The sequence below is a fragment of the Hevea brasiliensis genome, chromosome 5 (genome assembly GCF_030052815.1).
Source record: "Hevea brasiliensis isolate MT/VB/25A 57/8 chromosome 5, ASM3005281v1, whole genome shotgun sequence".
NCBI classification, from domain to species: Eukaryota; Viridiplantae; Streptophyta; class Magnoliopsida; order Malpighiales; family Euphorbiaceae; genus Hevea; species Hevea brasiliensis.
In genome coordinates this window covers 14,721,684-14,742,957 of record NC_079497.1, presented here as the reverse complement: position 1 = coordinate 14,742,957, position 21,274 = coordinate 14,721,684, and the positions used below count along the sequence as shown (strand labels likewise).

The 21,274-nt window shown below is 30.3% G+C and overlaps 1 protein-coding gene across 1 annotated transcript; it reads right to left on the bottom strand.

Annotated features, from left to right (window-relative positions):
• Positions 1–2,494: 2,494 nt before the first annotated feature.
• LOC110640386 (protein NRT1/ PTR FAMILY 5.6) lies at positions 2,495–4,979 on the bottom strand. The gene is made up of 4 exons (XM_021791678.2): positions 4,731–4,979; positions 4,345–4,562; positions 3,663–4,201; positions 2,495–3,551 (listed from the first exon to the last, which is right to left on the bottom strand). Exons 1-4 carry the CDS (start codon positions 4,864–4,866, stop codon positions 2,675–2,677), a joined length of 1,770 nt encoding a protein of 589 aa, XP_021647370.2. The 5' UTR covers positions 4,867–4,979; the 3' UTR covers positions 2,495–2,674.
• Positions 4,980–21,274: the final 16,295 nt, after the last annotated feature.

Below are 21,274 nucleotides of genomic sequence, written 5' to 3'. Positions count from 1 at the left end.
CACTACAGCTGAAGTATCACTCCTCACTCAGATGCATGAAGCTCCCCGAACCAAAATAGGATTAGAACAGGGAAGTTAAGAAGAAGTTAAGAAGCAAACGTTAGATGCACCAAAAAGGCGAGGACCAATGCCGGATGAATTGAGCTTCCCATTTTGTAACTTGCTCATTCCTGTTTCGGAAAAAGGGAGAGCAATTGGGTTGCTCTTGCTCATATAATAGCCAAGCAAGCTCTTTTAGAGTTTCTGTTATTAAGAGGATGTTTAGGCCCAAATGAGAGCTTTTTGTAATAAATTATTTTCACTCTTCACTTTAATATATTGAGGGAAAAAAAAACCATTTTCTCCTTTAATTAGTGCATCTAGCCCAAATGAACAAATTTAGTCATAAAAACATTGACATTGATATTAAATTGCATTAAAAAGACTATAAATTCTACTATTATGACCAGACGAATGTAATTCTTCAATTAATTGAATCAAGCCATAGATCCTCCAATGGTGATTTTATTAGAATTTTTAAAATTTTATTTTATTTTATTATCTGTGAATGAGAAAGAAAGAGATTTGAAATTAAAAACTTATACTCAAATAGAGAGATATATCTGCTACTACACTAAATCTCTGTGAATGCTTCAAATTTATTACTTAAATCTCTTATTTTCTTTAATATAATCATATTAATGAAGCAAAAAAAGATAGTCAAACAATTACGTATCCATTAATAATGAGCAATTATAATGAAACAACTATATTTTTTCTCCTGAAGTCTGCTTTTGATAACATCATCGTTGGCCTCCTAATTTCAAAATGAAGGATTTTAATAATAGCAAAGCTCAAATATAATCAAGCTAACTATATTTTAAAGTTGTGTGTGATATTCATAAGGTTCATTGGAAAGTAAAGTGTTGTGTAAAACCAATTTGTAGATAGAAATCAGTCAGACTAACACAAGATGAATCAAAGCTAAAAGAAGACAAAAATATCGTTTTCCAAGCTATATTGAAAATGTATTGAACGCTTAGAGTTAGGATGTTAAGTCTTAAAAATATCGTACAAAAATTGAAAAGAGTAGTGCCAATTGATCTTTATCTGTAACCCCTCAAATTTTCAAAAATAAGTGCTTAAAAAATTATTTCCATCATGCTGTTGAGGTTTTTAAATAAGTAAATTATTTTCTCATAGCTTGATATGAAAATTCAAAGTCCCTTAGCCAAAATAGACACAAAATGTTTTTTTGCTTGTTAACTACTTATTTATAGTTCGTTATTGTTCATCTACAAAGTGTTAGTTTGCTAATGTTGGCAAAAAAATTTCTAGTTTGCAAAATTTTTAAAATGGCACAGAGTCCAAAAAAGATAAAATAACAGTTATTTCTCCAAAATTTGCATATGTAACATTCAAAAAGGATTTCAAATGGTCTAAAAATAGTAGAGATTATATAAGCACTTATTTTGCACCATTTTACACTCAATAGAGCTTGAAAGTACTATATACTCTTTAAAAACCATTGTTTTTATTCAAGTGCATTGAAGTGTGATTAAGTTACATTGGCATATATACCTACTCTTTCTTTTCATCATAGAATCTGAATATATTCAGTGAGATTAAGTGAAAAACATCTTAAATGTCATTTATGAGGATTTGTCAAGCACCTATTGAAACTGAAACTTGAAGTAAGTTATTGAGTGTTTGGGATAACACTTATAAAGGGTTTCAAGCACCTAGTGAAGTCTTGAAGATCGTACAAAAGCTGTCTGTTGCCCATTGAAAAAAGCATTTTGTGAAATGAAGACTCAAAATGATTTTTGAGAGGGCGGATGTAGGCTAAACCATTATAAAATCTCTTGTGTTCAATTCTTTAACACCTTATTTCTTTAATTTATACAATTTATTGTGTTATATTGATATTGTTGAACATATTTAGATTTCTATTGAGTTGATTGACAAATATATTTGTTAAATTGATTGAATTAAGTGATTGGAGAACTTATTGCCTTGAGTTGCCATAGCTTGCTTTAAAGTTTGAGTTCTGCACTTTTGACATCGTCTATATTGTGAATTGATCAATTGTTGGAATTTAAGTTAAGCACATTAGACATATAGGTTGAGATTATTGAGAAAGCATATTGTGTTAAGTTACCTTGGTGTGTGGAGCTTCAAATTTGAGCGTACTTAGTATATATCTTTGAATTGCATTGCATCGCACACTACATTTAAAAACACCTAGTTGAATTTAGCCTCAATTATTCAAAGGTTTAAAGTAGGGATTGAAAAATTGATAGTGTCCAATGGGACAACAATCATAAATGTTAAAATAAAATAACAAAGAAAAACGAGAAAATATTTAGATGCTGTCTCTCTCTCTCCGTATATATATATATATATATATATATATAAATGTTCCATATTTATATAGTTGTATACAAGTATAATGCGCTATGAAATCATGCCAACTTAATGACAAAAATCACATATAATTCTAAATGAATCACTATTTCACTCAAACAACAACCAATTAATTCATTGATTTTTCCAACACATACATATGTTCTAGCAATTTGGAGATTCTCTACACAACATTTGTAGCTATAACAGATTCATTCAAATACTTGATAAATTTTAACATGACATAATTATTTAATTATAAGGAAAAAGATCCTTTCAAAGTTGCTTTTCAAGCCATTAAATCGCCCTTATTATTATTATTATTTTCTGGAGGGCAAGCAGCCACAACCATGTTCCTCTGCACATTTTTGTATGAATATCGCCGAGCCAAGGACACATAAACGAATAAATTAGCTGCAGTCATGCATGCTAAAAGCCAATAAAAGTTGTCTAAGCGGCTATTATTCAAGTCCTCGCCAAACCAACTCTTCCCATTTTTCTCTGTGATATGATCCACAACTGTTATCAGCAGACTACTAATGAAGTTTGCAGCTCCAATCACACTAAGGTAGAAGGCAATGCCTAAACTCCTCATTGAGTCAGGAACTTGGTCATAGAAGTACTCTTGCAACCCCACCAGTGTGAATCCATCTCCAATTCCTATGATGAAAAATTGTGGAGCCAACCAAAACACACTCATTGAAATTGACCCTTTCAGTGGATCCTTATCTGCAATATTTAGCCTCTTTCTCTCAACTATGGCTGCAACTATCATCGTGGTGATTGAGAAGAGCATTCCAATACCAATTCTCTGGAGGATTTTGATTCCTCGCTCATTTCCTGTTATCCTTCTTAGCGTTGGCACTAGGATCTTCTCATAAATAGTGACTGAGATTATCATTCCAATGGCAGCAAGTGAATAAATGGAGGCAGCAGGAATTTCGAAACCATTGCCAATCTTTCTGTTCAACGTGGTGCCTTGTTTGATAAAGAATGTGGAGGCCTGTGCTACACAAATTCCAAATGGCAGTGTGGCGAGCCATATTGGGATCATGTTGAGGACAAGCTTCATCTCCTCAACCTTGGTCACGGTTGCAAGTCTCCAAGGACTTTGCTTCTTAGCAGAATTTTCTGTGTCTTCCAGAATAGCCGCTTTGTCAAGAAACCTGCAATTCAATATATAATTAACTGACAATCCCACAAAAACATAAGACAAGATAGAGCAGAAAAAAATCAGGAATGAAATTGGAATTAGAACGAGGACTTCTCTTGCTTACTTGAGCTTCTTGGTGTGGCAGAGAAGCCTCCCATTGTCCATCCTGGAGACTTGATATAATTCAGCAGGATTGGAAGGATGTGGAAGGTTTCTTTTTCTTATGGCAGCTACAAGAACCTGCAACATTGGCGTTAAGGGACTGCCTGATGGTGCCCTATATCTGTAAAATGGCCTTCCAATGATGAAGATAGCTAGTGATAGAACCATAACCACTGTGAGACTAATGTCTGCAGCACCCCAGCTAACATGATCTTGTGTGTAAACAATCAGAGTCACCCCAAGGAGAAGTCCGGAGCAAAGGCCCAAATTCCACCAGTTGAAATATGACATTTTTTTCTTTCTTTCTTCGCAGTGATCGTCATCAAATTGATCGGCTCCAAAGCTCTCCAAGGAGGGTTTATGTCCTCCAGTTCCTACGGAGATTAAATAAATGGCAAAGAAGAAGACCATTTCATGAACCTTCCTGGCTTCGTGGCACATAGATTCTTCACAAGCCTTTAGGCTTGGAACATATTGGGACATTGTTAAAAGAATCAAACCCTGTTTGTCCACATCAGCAGAACAAGGGAAAAAAAATCGTGTTAATTTTTGATAGAAAGAATTAATACATAATACACTTGATCATGAGATTATATAAAATTGATGTTAATAAATAAATGGAAATAAGATGATATGACGATCACCAGAAGATAGATCATAGAAGAAACTAAAACCGTGGAGAATCGGCCCAAGCAAGCATCAGCAACAAAGCCTCCAAATAGAGGCATCACAGTAGTCACTCCAGACCAATAGTTCACACTCTTGGCAGCAGTCTTGAGGTCTTGATGAATCACTTTTGTCAGGTAAATGATTAAGCTGGTTGCTATTCCAAAGTAACTCAACCTCTCACTGAATTCAATTGCTGCCAAAGAAACCACACAAGATATATATATATATATATATATATATATATATATATATTATACAATATTAGGCATGCATGTCGCTAACGAGCTTGTTATGCGCTATATATTATACATGAAGTTAGTGATGAAATGACATGAATCCATGCATATATATTACTGCTTACCGATGATAAAAAGAGAAGCTCTCCAAACACCGGTGCGTTCACGGAGAGGAACCCTTCCTTTATGATCCACAGAAGAATCATAAACCCATTTTTCTCCATCAACTTCTCTTGTTTCTGCTCTTTTTTGTGGCTCCATCTTTCACTAGCCAAGTGGATAAGTTATATTGTAAATTTCTATCTAAGAAGCAATGACAAGGAAGAAAAGGTATATGCCTTAGCAAGGATTAGAGAGATGTTGGCGAAAGTAGCTTTGCTTTGCACCTCTTATATAGAGAAGGGATTTGCCTGGTTGACTCGCTGAGTTTCGGGTTCTACAAATCTGTAGTTGGGAGGGGAAAAGAAAAGAAAAGAAAAGAAAAGAAAGAACACAGTTTCTTTGGGAATTACTGTGAAAGAGAATATTTTCCACTACATTTTCTTTGGGAATTACTGTGAAAGAGAATATTTTCCACTGAATTAATATAGGATGTCATTGTTAGTATTTAGATGGGAATGGCATCCATGCGAAGGAATTTTTTTCGTCAATACATGGGACCAAATTACACATTTATACAAAGCAAAGCCCCACAGACGTATTGCACCCCACCACTGCAAATGCCATGTATAGTAGCTCATTTTGTTGTCATATATGATAGCTATATATCCCTTGAAAGAATCTTGGCCTTACATTGCTTTTCTTCATCATTCTTTAATGTGAACGTAGTTTATGTACAGTATGCTTTTGAATTTTTAGTAAATTATATTATACATTGGGGAAGCATGTACACCTTTACTCATATAGAAACCAGATTTATTTTTATTTTTTTATATATAATTTATAGAGAAATTTACAACATAAAGAACACTAAAACTTTGAATGTACTCAATGATATCTCATCATTATTATAAGAATTAATTCAGTTGATAAATGAGTATATTCTTTTTATTAATTCCTTGGAATTTGAACTACTGAGTTAAATTATAAAGTAGATATCACCTCATCATTTTAACCTACTTTTAATTGAACTAAAAAGAAATAAATTTAATATAACATGCAAAAATTAGTCTCTACGTACCTTTATAAAAAGGAGAAATGATTGACATGATATGTGTAAAGAATGGGAATAATTTCAAAACGACATGATCTGTCTAAGGAACTACAACGTGCGAATAATTGGTTTAAAAAATATTCTCACAAAATTATTTGGAAAATTATAAATTTTCGGAGTTTAAGAGGATTAAAAATTAAATTAAAGAAAATATTTTATTAATTCTCCTTGCAAATCTTATAATTTTTCATGTAAATATAAAATTTTACTGTAATTCCATAAACACAATTAAAAGAAAAAAAAAGTATTTGAATTTGGGAGCACTTTTTAAAATAAATGATATTTTGAAAATTAAGGAACAAGGTCCTCATGGAAGAGCTATGTCTCTCATTTTTTTTTTCTTTTTATATTTTTAACTTTAAATTTAGTCTAAAATTGCTGCTATTAACCATGGGTAATCTCTCTCTTTTTAATATATAGAGTTGGTTTCCTATGTGGTTTTTTTTTTTTGTGAGTTTTATTTTCATATTTTTTATGTAAAATTATTTATTAATTTTAAATTATTATTGATCAATTTTACACATAAACTTAGAAAAAAAATTATTACAATTGTAATGGAGAATTATACTTAAAAAAATGCTAAGACCACACAAAATGGTAAGTATATTAATTTATGTAATAACCTTCCATTAGTTTTATGATATGATTAAATAAAATCTGAAATCCAAATTATTTTTTTTTTGAAAATATCAATTATTAAATGTGATAAGAAGCCACGCTGGTCATATCATATAATGGTAATAACAGGAGCAGAAAAGCATACATGGTAAAGCAGAATCATGAGCATGGATAATGGTCCGTTTTATAATTAGATATAATTGAGCTATGTTTGCAACATATAGACCACGTGATACTAATTCTATTTATAAAATAATTGAAAAGCCATAAAGATTCAAATTCCTCCAAATCTTTCTTTTCAATAGGAATGAAATTCTTCCCAAAAAATTATAGTATATGGTTGGTTGGTGCCTTAACCTTGAACCGTTTGGAAGATTTAAAAGTAATTTTAATTTAGTATATATTGGCCGAATATTTCAATTAAAACCTTGAGATTAGACCACACAAATAAATTATTTTTCTTGTCAATCAAATTCATTTAATTAATTTTTTTTAAGTGTAAAAAATAAGTCTTAAATTTGAGTCTCTTAACTACTAATTATGAAATAATTACTTTTATGGTGAGAGTTGTTCAAAATAGGAAGTTATAATTTTTTATTTTATAATTCATTAATTATTACTTAACTAAATTGAAATTTTTTATAAATAAAAATATTACAAATTAAATATCACGAGTCCTAATGGGTAACCCATATCCTCATGCTTGAATCAATAGTCCTAAATACAATCACATTGTATGAATGAATTATACTCATATTTCACAGAATATCCACATGCCAGCTGAACACTGCACATGCAAAAATCTTTCCCTTGTTCTTTGAATTTTTTTTTTTCTCTTTATTAGAGATTCTCATCACAGGATGCCTTTTTTTTTTTTTTTTTCCCTCCTCATATAAACATGCATTATTTGAGTTATTTCCAAATATTGAGGCAATAACTAGATTACTGCATAGATATTTATCCATATCCTCATATGTGGATGTCGGCCAAATTGATCCATCATGGATGACTTGACCCTTTTTTCCCTTCATAAAAAAAAACTAAAGCCCTGTTTGGTTTAACTGTTGAATACAGCTGATAATTATAGCTGATAGTTGTTACTGTTAGCTAATAACTGATAGCTGGTAGCTGATTTATATTAAGTATTTGGTAAAACTATATTTAACTGTTGTTATATGTGAAATGACTAATAATGGTATATATTAAATAATTTTTTTATTATTGAAATAAATATAAAATTATAAATTTATTATATTATATTATTTATTTTATTATTAAATTAAATATACAATTATTAAATAATATATTATATTATTTATTATATTATTAAAATAAATATAAAATTATCAATCTATTATATTATATTATTTATTTTATTATTGAAATAAGAAAATAATTAAATTTTTTAAAAAAATAATTAAATAACTATAAAAATATAGATAAAATAATAAAATAATTATTATCGTTGATAAAGAAAAAATTTATAATTAATTTTAAGTTTTTAGATATAAATAAATATTTTATATTTTATATTATTAATAAAAAATATTTTAATAAAGTTAAAATAAGTTAATTAAAATGTTAAAATTATAAATAAAAAATATAAAAGTATTAATAATATTAATTTTTGAGTTAAATAAAAAATGATAATATTGTCAAAATAAAAAATAAAATAAAATCAGCTATCAGTTGATCTGATGAGAAACAGCATTAAAAATAGAGCTGAATGAAACTGTAGCTGATGGGTACTATATCAGCTACCTATCAGCTATTAGTTTTATTTTTTTAAACTTACTAAACACTCCGTCAATGTATATGTATATGGGAGATTATTCAGTGCACTCTTTGTATATATTCTCATCTTCACTCACATTCATATAGAGCTCACTCTTAATTCATGGAGGATTTACATTTTTATGATTGAGAGAGCATTACACTCTACGTATAAAATAATCTGTTGTATGAGTACACCTTAATTCACAAATAATGCTATAAACATATTTAAAACATCATTTTGCCCTTTTTTTTTAAGACACAAATTTTATTGATAATAAATATTTAAGAAAAATTTAGCATGTGTCATTTGCTTAAAACACCCGACACAGTCATTAAAGCATATTTAAAACACCTTTGCACTTATTTAATTAAAAGAGAGAGGGTGTCAAAGCCTTAATTAATTTTTTTTATTAATAATGCTAATAGGTGATGATCAAATAATGATTTTATCCCACTATGATCGATTAAAAATGGAAATGTTCCACTAAAAACAAGTGGTTGAATGGCATTGATTGCATAATTAAGCAATACAAGTAAATAATTCTATATTGCTTGTCAATCAGAAGTTCATAACTCTTATATTCATTGGCGATGATCCATGAATTGAGCAACTTTTTCTTTGTGGTTAGCGCAGTATATATATATATATATATATATATTAAGGTCAACTTACCCAAAAATTATATAAAATGGCAAGGATTTGCCTGCTAGTAATAAAAAATCATATTCTATGCTTAACTTAATTTGGTAGGGCATATATGTAAATGAGTAGGGGCATGACATGATGAGGCAAAAAGACTGTGGTTGTTATGATGGTAACGTATGCTTTTCAATGAAGCATGTGTTTTTCATTTGCATTTGCTCAATTTACTGGGATTTCTGCTTCCCCCTTGCAATAAATCACATCCAATTATAGAAACCACTGGTTTTGGACCGGTGGTCATTTCCCACAAGCTTTCTATTGTGTTCTTATGAGTAAGAGGACGCACACACTTTATTTAAATTTGGTCGGAGTTTGATTTATATTTAGCGGTGGCCAATTAGACCAGACATATTTTGGGTTTGAGTTGAAATCATTTTTATCTCTTTTTAAAGAATATTTAAATTAAGTCGTTATTTTAAATTATGAATTGATTTAAATTATTTATAAATCTCTAAAAAAGACTTTTCAAATCACAAGAATTAATTTAAATAACCTATCAAATTTCAAAAAAATTAATTTAAATTACCTATGAAATCTCTAAATTTTTTTTTTTCAAATTCAATGATTCAAATATTTTTATTAAATCTCTAAAGAATATCAAATCAATTCGAGTCAATTTAAAAATTATTTTGAATCAAAATATTAATTTTATATAAAGCAATTAGTTTAAAAATAATTTTTTTTAAATATTCAAATTAAATCAAACAAGTCATCTTCGAATCGAGTCATATAAATCATTAATTAACCTTTAACTGTGAGTATTTAAACAAATTACATATTGCCTTCGTTTAACTCCGCCTAAGTAGTTTGTGCTTAGCCGGTCCCAAGCCCGGATAAAGGAGGAGGGTTGCGGTAGGTGACAACCAGCGTAAAAATTTTCGTCACACCCTATGATATGGATTCAAATGATATAAACGTTGGGGCGTCCTCTACTAACGACGCGCTACATCGGAGCCCGGGTGTAGTGATAAATATGCAAGGGTGTAGGGCGTTCACCGAAAGCGACGCGCCATGCCGGCGCCCGGGTGTGGTGTTAAGTGAGCAAGGGTTCCCACATCATGGACGGGTGTGGGTAAAGAAGTTAGTCCATAAGACAGATAATAGAACAAATAGTGGAACAGAACACAAGATAGACATAGAAAATAATAGAAGATATCATAGAAGGAGACCAATTAGGAAGGAGCAGGATAGGAGGAGGATCAGGGTTGGTACTTGGAATGTTGGATCACTTACAGGAAAATTAATGGAGCTTGTGGATACCTTGGAAAGGAGAAGGGTGAATATTGCTTGCATTCATGAGTCTAAATGGGTAGGAGAGAAAAGTAAGGAAGTGGGTAATTCAGGTATAAATTGTGGTTTACCTGAAAGGAGAGAAACAAGAACTGAGTGGGTATAATCATAGACAGACATTGAAAGACGCAGAGTAGCTATGAAAAGAGTAGGAGATAGAATTATACTAGTAAAGCTAGTACTAGACGGAGAAACAATAAATATAGTTAGTGCTTATGCCCCACAAATAGGACTAGACAGTGAGAGTAAACAAAGGTTTTGGGAAGATATGGATGATTTAATGCAAAGCATACCGAATGAAGAAAATGTTTTCATTGGTGGAGATTTGAATGGACATGTAGGAAGTGATAGGCAAGGTTATGAGAATGTTCATGGAGGTTTTGGTTTTGGCAATGAAATGAGGAGGGAAAAAGCATCCTTGATTTTGCTATGGCATACGACCTAATACTAGAAAATAACTACTTTATAAAAAGAGAGTCACATTTAGTGTCTTAAAAAAGTGGGAAACATAGAAGCCAAATCGACTTCCTCTTAACCAGTAAGACAAATAGAGCTCTATTCAAGTATTGCAAGGTCATTCCAGAGAGGCTTTAACAAGTCAACATAGGTTGGTGGTCTTGGATGTCAAGTTTAGGAACAATTCAAGTAAGGTCAAGAAATAGTGTAGCTCGAACAAAGTGGTGGGAGTTCAAAGGAGTAAAGCAAGTGAAGTTCAAAATGAGCTTCTTGAGTCCTAAGTATGGAAGCTAGATATGGAGGCCAATGATATGTGGATACAGATGGCATCAAAGATTAGAGAAGTAGCTAGAAAAGTACTTGGGGAGTCTAAAGGACATGGACCACCCTCAAAAGAGAGATGGTGGTGGAATGAGGAAGTACAAAAGGCAGAGAAGAGAAAAAGGGAATGGTATAAGAAATTACCTAAATGTGATAATAATGAGGCATATGAACAGTACAAGATAGCAAAGAAAGAGGCAAAAAAGGCAGTTAGCCAAGCAAGAGCACAGGCCTTTGAAAAGTTATATGAGAAACTTGGAACTAAAGAAGGGGAGAAAGATATTTATAGATTAGCAAGGAGTAGAGAAAGGAAATGTCAAGATCTCAATCAAGTTAGGTGCATTAAGGATAAAGAAGGAAAAGTGTTGGTGAAAGATGAGGACATTAAAGAAAGATGGAGAAATTATTTTAATGATCTCTTTAATAATAGTCAAAATGGAAATAGCGTGAATATAGATTATAGAACAATAGAAAAGAATGTAAATTATACTAGAAGGATTAGATCTTTAGAAGTAAAGGAAGCACTTAAGAGAATGAAAGTAGGTAAAGCCTGTGGACCCGATGAAATACCAATTGAAGTGTGGAAGTATTTAGGAGATATGGGAGTGGCATGGTTAACTAAATTATTTAATAAGATTCTAAACTCAAAGAAAATGCCTGATGAATGGAGGAAGAGTATTTTAGTACCTATTTTTAAAAATAAGGGAGACATACAGAGTTGCTCAAACTATAGGGGAATTAAACTCATAAGCCATACTATGAAGTTGTGGGAGAGAGTTGTGGAGCATCGACTGCGTCATGATACTTCTATCTCTCTCAATCAATTTGGTTTCATGCCCGGTCGTTCAACTATGGAAGCGATCTTTCTCATTAGAAGCTTGATGGAGAAATATAGAGATGGGAAGAAAGATCTACACATGGTTTTTATTGATTTGGAGAAGGCTTATGATAGTGTTCCAAGAGAGGTCTTATGGAATGCGTTAGAACAAAAGAGGGTATCTATTAGGTACATACAAGTATTGAAAGATATGTATGAAGGAGCAACTACTATTGTGCGCACAGTGGGAGGGGACACAAGAGATTTTCCGATCTCAATTGGATTACACCAAGGATCAGCCATAAGCCCTTACCTTTTTACATTAGTTTTAGATGAACTGACGAAACATATACAAGAGAGTATTCCTTGGTGCATGATGTTTGCGGATGATATTGTTCTGATAGATGAGACACGAGAAGGAGTCAATAGGAAGCTAGAACTTTGGAGAAGTACTCTAGAGTCAAAGGGTTTTAAGTTAAGTAGAACGAAGACAGAATACATGCATTGCAAGTTCAGTGAAGGCCAAACTGGTGATAGGGAAGGAGTTAGTTTGAATGGAGTGGCACTGTCCCAAAGTAATCACTTTAAATATCTAGGCTCAGTCCTTCAAGTAGATGGGGGATGTGAGGAGGATGTTAGTCATAGGATTAAAGCCGGATGGTTGAAGTGGAGACGTGCCACGGGAGTTTTATGTGATCGTAAGATTCCCAATAAATTAAAAGGAAAATTTTACCGCATGACCATACGACCGGCTATGCTATATGGTAGTGAGTGTTGGGCACTGAAAGAGTCGTATGCATCTAAGATAAGAGTTGCAGAGATGAGAATGTTAAGGTGGATGAGTGGTCATACTAGACTAGATAAAGTCCGTAATGAAAGTATTAGAGAAAAGGTAGGAGTGGTGCCAATTGAAGATAAGTTGAGAGAAGGGAGATTGAGGTGGTTTGGTCATGTGAAGCGTAGACATACGGAGGCTCCAGTTAGACAAGTAGAACACATTAGGCTAGAGGATAGAAAGAAAAAAAGGGGTAGACCTAAATTGACTTGGAGGAGAGTAGTACAGCATGACTTAGAAGCATTACACATTTCTGAGGATTTAACCCAAAATCGTTCAGAGTGGAAAAAGCGAATCCATATAGCCGACCCCAAATTTTTGGGATAAAGGCTTAGTTGAGTTGAGTACATATTGCCTTCGTTTGAGTTGACAAATCAAATCAGAAATTATCACCTCATATGGCTTGTCTTATGATTTTTTTTTTACTCCTTATAATAATAATAATAATAATATTAATAAATAAATAAATAAATAATGACCATGTTCAGCTTTTTGACTTTTTATATTACAAAGCACAAATTTATCAAATAAAATAAGAAAATTTATTTGATAGATTCGTTCTATCATAAATACAAATATATGGGATTCATATATTTAATGAGTAATTCTATTATGCATCTTGTTTTAAGTTTATTGTAAATCGAGTCTAAGAAAGAACAATATATAAAATACAAATGAATTTGTCAATTAATTCTATAAAATTATATAGAAGATACTAAACAAGAGCCATAAATTATACTAATTTAATAGCACTTAAATTATATGAATTGCTCCATGATTAGACTAGCTATGCGTTTACAGTGCTTGTGCTGTATTTTAATTTTTTATGTTAAATTTATAAAAGAGCTAATAAGATTTTTATAGATAGATTAGATTCGATATAGCTTTGAAATCTTATAAAAGAGAGTTAGGTTTCCAAGGCTGTCACAATATTCTTCATTTTACATGGCTGTCGTATATTCTCTAGCTAGGATCACACTAGCTAGCTGGTTTTAGCTATAGTTTCAGTTTTTAGAAAATGATAATGAAGAGTATAATGTGCTTTTATTACGAATAAAACGAAGTTATACTTAAGAAACTGGTTGTTAGTCGTTGTCTGAAGAACATATTCTTTAACGAAAATTAGTAAGAATTTGGCACATATACCATATGAGATTATTTACAAGAATAACTTGCAGGTTCAATTTCAATTCTTTATATTTTCTTTTTGACTTCAATTCTCCCATTAGTTAAGCAAACTGAGAGGTTGACAGAGATTTTCGTTTCTAGTGGAATGGTGATTTTGATTTGGATTCTGCTGGCTGAAAGAGACAACTGAGACTTCTGCACGATCATATATATGAATAATGACTCCATATTAATCATGCAAATTATAACATTCTGATTGGATCTTGAAATGCAAATGGTGACGGCATTTGGCATTTGCTGGGAAAGTATAGACCTAGTATTCGTACGTATTACATTTTTAAATTATCAAGTTAATTAATTAATTTTTTCTTTTAATCAATTGCGGTGGATTAAAATTATCTATGAATCTTATTAATTTGTTTCTAAAGAATTTTTTTTTTTTTAATTACTTATGAACACTCCATAAAAGTTACCTGTGAAATTTAGCTCAAGTCATCACGAGGAGATTCTTTAGAAATGTGATCAATATTTAAAGACAAACTAGCATAGTTTTTAAAATATATGACTAAAAATACCTAATTTATTTTGATCCATTATTTGAAAGCATATCATTTCCTTAGCAGAATCAAATTCGAGTCCACATCACTATAACAATTTAATGGATTATCATCGAATTTTTCTGTTGATAATCCTATAAAATTTATTAGTCAAATTACCAATGAACGACATCAGTTGCAGTGAACTTGATTAGTAATTAATTGTTTTACCAAAGGATTATCAATGAATTTTTTCGTTCGTATTACTAACGAATTTGAAATTTATTAATAAATTAAAAAAAATCAAATATTACAATTCATTGGTAAATTTGTTTAATTGATTTAAAATTCATTAATAATTTGCTAAAAGAATATTTTTAATTAAAATAACAAATTTTATTATTATTTTTAAAATTATTATTTTCTTTTAAATTATTTTATTATTACAGAATTTTTATTTTATCGCTAATAATTATTGTAAATATATTGTAATGAGAGGAAAATGTGACATTTAAAAAAGAAAAAAATAAAGATGAAAATTATTATTATTATTATTATTATTATTATTATTATTATTATTATTATTTAATTCTTGAAAAGAAGGTACACAAGTATTATATATATATATATATATATATATATATATATATATATATATATATATATATATATATATATATTGACAGAGTTAGGAATTTAGTTTAGGGGTACAATTAAAATATGCTATTTGTTAAATAAACAAAAACTGACAAGAGAAATTTTTACAAAAGTTAATATGCTATCACAATTATTCTATGATAACAAAATTAAATATCTTAATTTTTTTTAATAAAATTGATTTGCTAAAAATTAAATAGAACTATTGTTAATTAAAAAATATAATAAATATTTTATTTTATGAATTCTTTTGATGGCCTAAAATTGAAAAGCTTATCTAATTTATCTCAATTCTTTTTTTTTTCAAAACAATAATAAAAAGTAAATTTAATTAAAAACTATAAAAAGTTATTTTAACCATCTTAATTTTACATATATTTTATCACACACACACATATATATATAATTTAAAAAGTGAGAAACTATCTTGTTTGATTTTAAAAATACAATGATTAAATTATTAATTTCATCAAAATGATAGAAATTTAATTATTTCAATTGAAACAAGGATGGAACTGGGAATTTATCATTTGAGGGAAGGAATTTAATATTAATAGGAAAAAAATGAAATTTTTATAAAAATATGGAGACTAAAATAAAAATATAAAATATTAAGATATCAAAATTAAATTATGATTGGAATTTACACAAAAATAAAAATATTTGAGAGACAAACAATAATTTTATAAAAAATACGCTAAAATTTATACGTAAAATTTTAATTTTAAAAATTGTAGGAGGGTGAATAGTAATTTCTTTGAAAAAATATATTAAATTTATGAGTAATTTTTTAATTTTAGAAATTTATAGGGTACAAGGCCCCTTATTTCTAGGTGATTCTACCCTTGAATTGAAACTTGCACCAACAATATGATATGAACAATATGACATGAGCTATTTTTTTTTATCGATTATAAAGTAAGAAATTAATTTTTTTGATTTTAAAAATATATGTACTAAATTATATATTTTATAAAATATTAAATATTAAAACGTAAATTATCCTATAAAATATTTATTTTTAAAAAACTATATATATATAGATATATATATATTGGATGATGGTAGTTGGGAGAGAAAAAGGTGCAATTTGGACTTGGGACCTATAACTATAGTGCTTAATTGCAGCACTATTGAGTGTGCTGAGTAAGAATTGAGAAGTCCGATGCTGTCATTTAATAAGAGAGGGAAATACCTGTGGATTGGATGCAAAAATTGCTTATGTGCACATAGTCTACAAGCATTAATTATTGCTTAGATGACCATCTTTAAAATAAATAAATAAATTCCTTTTTTAAGGATCTGTATACATGCAGAGTTGCTAGCTAGAGGTGGTAATATATATATATATATATATATATATATATATATATATATAATTGCACATTTTCATTGCATTAAAACTCAAAATGGCAAATTACATTTAATAAGGCCTTGCTCAGTGCATAACCCTTATTTAATGCACAAGTCCCACAAAATAAGCCCAATTCTTGACAGCCCATAATATTGTCGTCCACCAGAATCGAGCAAGAGTGACCCACCAGCGCCAAATCAGGAGATACCATCCTCCAAAGACTAGCAACCACAGCTAAACTAGCCGAAGTTAGGAAGAACATACTCCACAACCAAAGCTAAGATAGATAAACTCTTCAAGATAAACCCACAAGGCTCACCACTGTCGCTCTAGGAGAAAGAAAGGCAAGGCCATGACATCGTAGTTTAGCCATGGGACGCCGGCTACCTCACGTAAATGCTGGATCTATAGATCACCAACCTTTCGACAACTTCTCCAAAAAGTAACAAGTCAAACACCGGATAGGGGAAATGAAATCGAGGACGTAGGAACCAAACAACAAATCAAACCATCTCTTTCTCATAGCAGATCCTCTTTCAAACCATCTTCACTAGTTGGAACCCAAATATGCAAATTGAAACGCAAAAACAAAACTATACAAACCAACCAGGTAAGGGGAGGGACCCTAAAAATCCAGTCAGAGACAAGCCTTCCCCTGTCTGTAAGGACAGGGGAATGGAAAACCACAGAAGATGACGCTCGGCTTTTCCGAGAGGCTAAGAGAAAGAGACTTAGTTATGGAGAGAAAATAAGGGCAACTGCTATTTGCTGCATCTGCTAGAGGTGGCAACTTGTTTCAATTTCTATAAAATTTAAAAAAATTCAAATTTAATTGACTCGTACTTACACTATAAATATTAATTTACATATTATTATTTATTTTAGACCTATAATTAATTAAAATTAATTTTTATAAAATTAATTTAATTATTTTTGTTGTATTAATTAAATTATAAGGCCTACATATTATCAATCAGTTATTTTTTATGAATAGAGATAGTTATTAGAAAGTGAGAAGTTATTTATAGATGAGAAGTGGAGAGTAATCAACTAAGATGAGGGGAGGTTACAAGAAGTTAGAGATGATAGAAAGTTAAGAAGCGCTTAAGATAATTTTCATGTATAGTAGAATCCAGAGCCTTTCATTTAGAGTTCTTCAAGTACCTTCAGGATGGCTATAAATAGCAAAGGTCTAGCAACATTACAGGCTCTTACTCAATCAATCAATTAACTCAACAATCAGATTTAAGCAGTCTTTTATCCTTTACTTTATCATTGTCAATTTTATTTTCAATAGCTATTGTATTTATTTTCCCAAAACTCTATATTTACTTTCAAGCTATCAAACCAACTCTCTTTAAATTTCCAGCACACTTTTACTTTCCACAAGTTGTTTATAAATGTGCATACAATAGGGTCAATTCTTGCAATTGTATGTTCTAGAAGTTAGAAAGCACAATTAGTTGATACACTCTCTTTCTGATATGCTCGTATTTAAACTATAGTTGATACACTCTGTATCTGATATGTCCATTTATTTTTTAAGTAAATAACTCATAATATTGAAATTAACATGAAAATTATATAATTTGACTCAAAATAGTATGTTTTTATTGATTTCATCAGGTCAAATTTTAAATTAAATATAAATGAATGAAATTAATTTTAAAAAAGAATTAATTAAAAATGACTTATAACCTGTGAATTAATTCAAAATCTATTTTATATTGTGACTCGATTAATAATTTGAATTAATTCGAGATTATTAAACAAAAACTCACTAAAAAAAATTGAACCTGAAATGGCTTACAACTCAAAATGACTTAAATCCAACTTACCCACCTAATTTGTCACCTATAGGAGTAGTGCGAATTTATACTTGCATGTTTATTTAGCTTTGTGCTTCTGTTCTTTATTTAGAACAAGATCACAGGGCTATAGAACAAGATCACAGGGCTTTATGTGGATAAGAAAACGCTAAGAAAATAACTCACAAAAATTAACAAAAAAAAAAGTGATTATGCAAAAGTATAGTTTCCAAATAAATTCACCATGAAAGAATAATTACAAATATTAAATATGTTTCTTTCTCACATCACTTAATCATTAAAAATTATGGCACTCACACACACCTCACTTTTCGTGGCTCATTGCATTTCCTCTTTAACTCGTGGCACCCTCTTTAAAATAATTGCACGCTCTCAACCACATAATTTACTGCACACACATTGTTGATGAGGATCCCATGGACCAAAAGTTTGTGTATGATCTTGACTGGATTTGAATTGAAAGCAAGTTATAATTTAGTCTATTTTGACCCATTTTTAAAAGTTAAAGGGTTTGGTCTTTAGGATAGGATAGCCTTGGTCTATTATATTTGTTTTCTATTTAAATCACTCCTTTGCTGTGTTTCCTCTATTTGTGGGTTGTATCTATGCAACTCTTTTCAGTTTAATATGATTTTTGTATCAAGGAACTAGTTGCTCTTTAGGATAGAATGTATATGGGTTTGTCTGTTGGCAAGGGATAGATTTGAGCCCCTGTTCCATGTTTCTCTCTTTCTTTAAATAAAATTCAGTTTGCTTATAAAAAAAAAAAAAAGTTAAAAGGTTTATTTGTCCTCAAAATAGTAAAATAACTTATTTGATCATTTTTAAAATTTGAAATACTTATTTAATATTTTTTAAAATTTGAAGGGATTATGTAGAACCCAAAAAATTTTAAGGATTTATGTTAATATTAGATCAAACTTTAAGTACCTAAACAAGCCTTTTGCTTTTTTTTTTTTTTTTTAACTTGTAAACATCCTAATCAAATTTATTCATAATTAATTTTAACTCTAATTTTTTATTAGTCTTTAATTCTTGTTACTAATTTTATTGGAACATATACTCAAAAAATCCTTACGGCCAAATCAATTGGAATTAGCCTTACAACTTCCACAAAAGTCAATTTCTAGCTAAGTATTTCTTTGAACTCTTTGGGTATTGTTCCTTGCTTCAACACGCATACTTCTAACCAATGTGCAATATCTTTCAATTTGTAGAGATTTCTTACGCCAAGTTTTTTATCCTTCATGATCATAAGAGCACATCAACTAACTCTTATGACATCACATTAAATAGAACACCAATATTCTAAGAAATCCAATATATCTAGGAAAATTAAATTATGTTTGGATTTAGAAACATACCTTCATTAATTATTTTCACACGATCACTATGTAACTTGATATTTACTTTACTAATATCTTCAACTCCAATCTTCTTACAAGTGGTTAGCTTCACTTGCTCTTTTTTTTTTTTTTTTTTTTTTCTCTTTAATCACATTAAACTACTCCTTTTTTGGACAAATATAGAATGGACAAGTAGAATCTATTAACCATTTATCTTGTAATAGATTCTTTGCTTTTTCCTTACCATCATCAATATTCAAAATATCACATTCAATATCTTCATCTATTTGCAATTGCAGTTTTCCCTTTTTTCTCACGACTTTTTTTAAATTGTTTGACCTATGCAAGATTTTTATTATTTTTATGTGGCTTAAATTTTTAATATATTTTCATGGACCCGAATTGTGACCCGACTTGAAAGTTCCGCGCTATGACTCGATTGTAATATTTTGCCTTTTGTAATAAAGTTATGAGATATTCAGGAAACACATTGGGGTTAGGGTTTGAGAGTTCTGAGTGATTGTATCTTACTCTTTTCATCCTAGTTGTAACACCCCTGTTTGTATAGCCTGGTATATTTCACTGTTCCGGTAACTGGTGTCAGTATGGATAATTAAGGGGATTAGAACCATACTTAAGACAACTAGATAACCTATAAATACAAATAATTAGTAATTGCCAATTAGTTAAGTATAAGTAAGAAAAACAGAACATAAGAAGTTAAATGAGCCGAGAGTCACAGCGATGGGTGACTTTCTCGGGAAGGACTGCGAAGTCGTTTTAAACTCAAATTTCGAACTGTAAAATGTGACACTGCGGTCCTTAGGACTATTATGAACACAATGGAAAAGAGAAAATCACGAAAAAAGAACTGTTAAGTCAGTCAAATAATTAGGTCAGGAAGCCGTAAGAAATATTGGATTATTTGCAAACCGGGTTGAACCAGCGAGGGGCAATTTGGTCAATTGACCCCGAGAGCTGACTCCTGATGTAACTGTCAAATAAAATAGGAGAAAAGAAAATTTCGGAGTTGGGAATTAAATTAAAGAACTAATAGAAAAATACATAAAAAAAAAAGAAAAAGAAGAGTAAAAAGGTAGTGACATCATCATGGTGACATCACCTATGAGGCCATAAATAATTTTTATTTACTTAATATTTTGACTAAGTCAACTAAAGGTTAAATATCCAAAATAAAGAAAAAAAAATCATTTCCCTCATCTTCCTCAAGTTAGTAGAAACCCTCCCCCTCTCATCTCCATGAATTTTCCTCCATTAAAGCTTGCACTCAAGCTTTGAAATCCTTACTAAACCTCAACTTCTTCCATAATTGCTTCATAAAAACTTGTTCTAGTCACTTAAGAAGGAGATTGATCATCAAAGAAAGAAGAAATGAAGAAGAAAATTAGAGAATTCGAATTCAAGTGAGGTAAGCACACTAATTTGAAAGTTTGAGATTTAGTAGTTGTATTTATAGCATGATTAACTTGTAAATAAACTTAAAATGAAATGAAATAAATTGTTAAGGGACCAAGCTGAAATTTGGCCAGCAATTGTACGGGGGTGTTATTGTATGGTTTGATGGATTTAAATGAGTTTATGGACCTCCATTAGTTGAATGATTATAGTTAAAAGCTTTGAAATTAGCTAAATGCAATAATTTAGTGTGGTTAGGGTTTGGACACTTAGGGTTTATTGACAAAAATGTGAGGAAGTGGTAAATGGTGTCTTTGACCTATTGTGAAGTGAGAAATGGTCATTTGTGACCAAATGAAGTGTGTTGGAGTGGT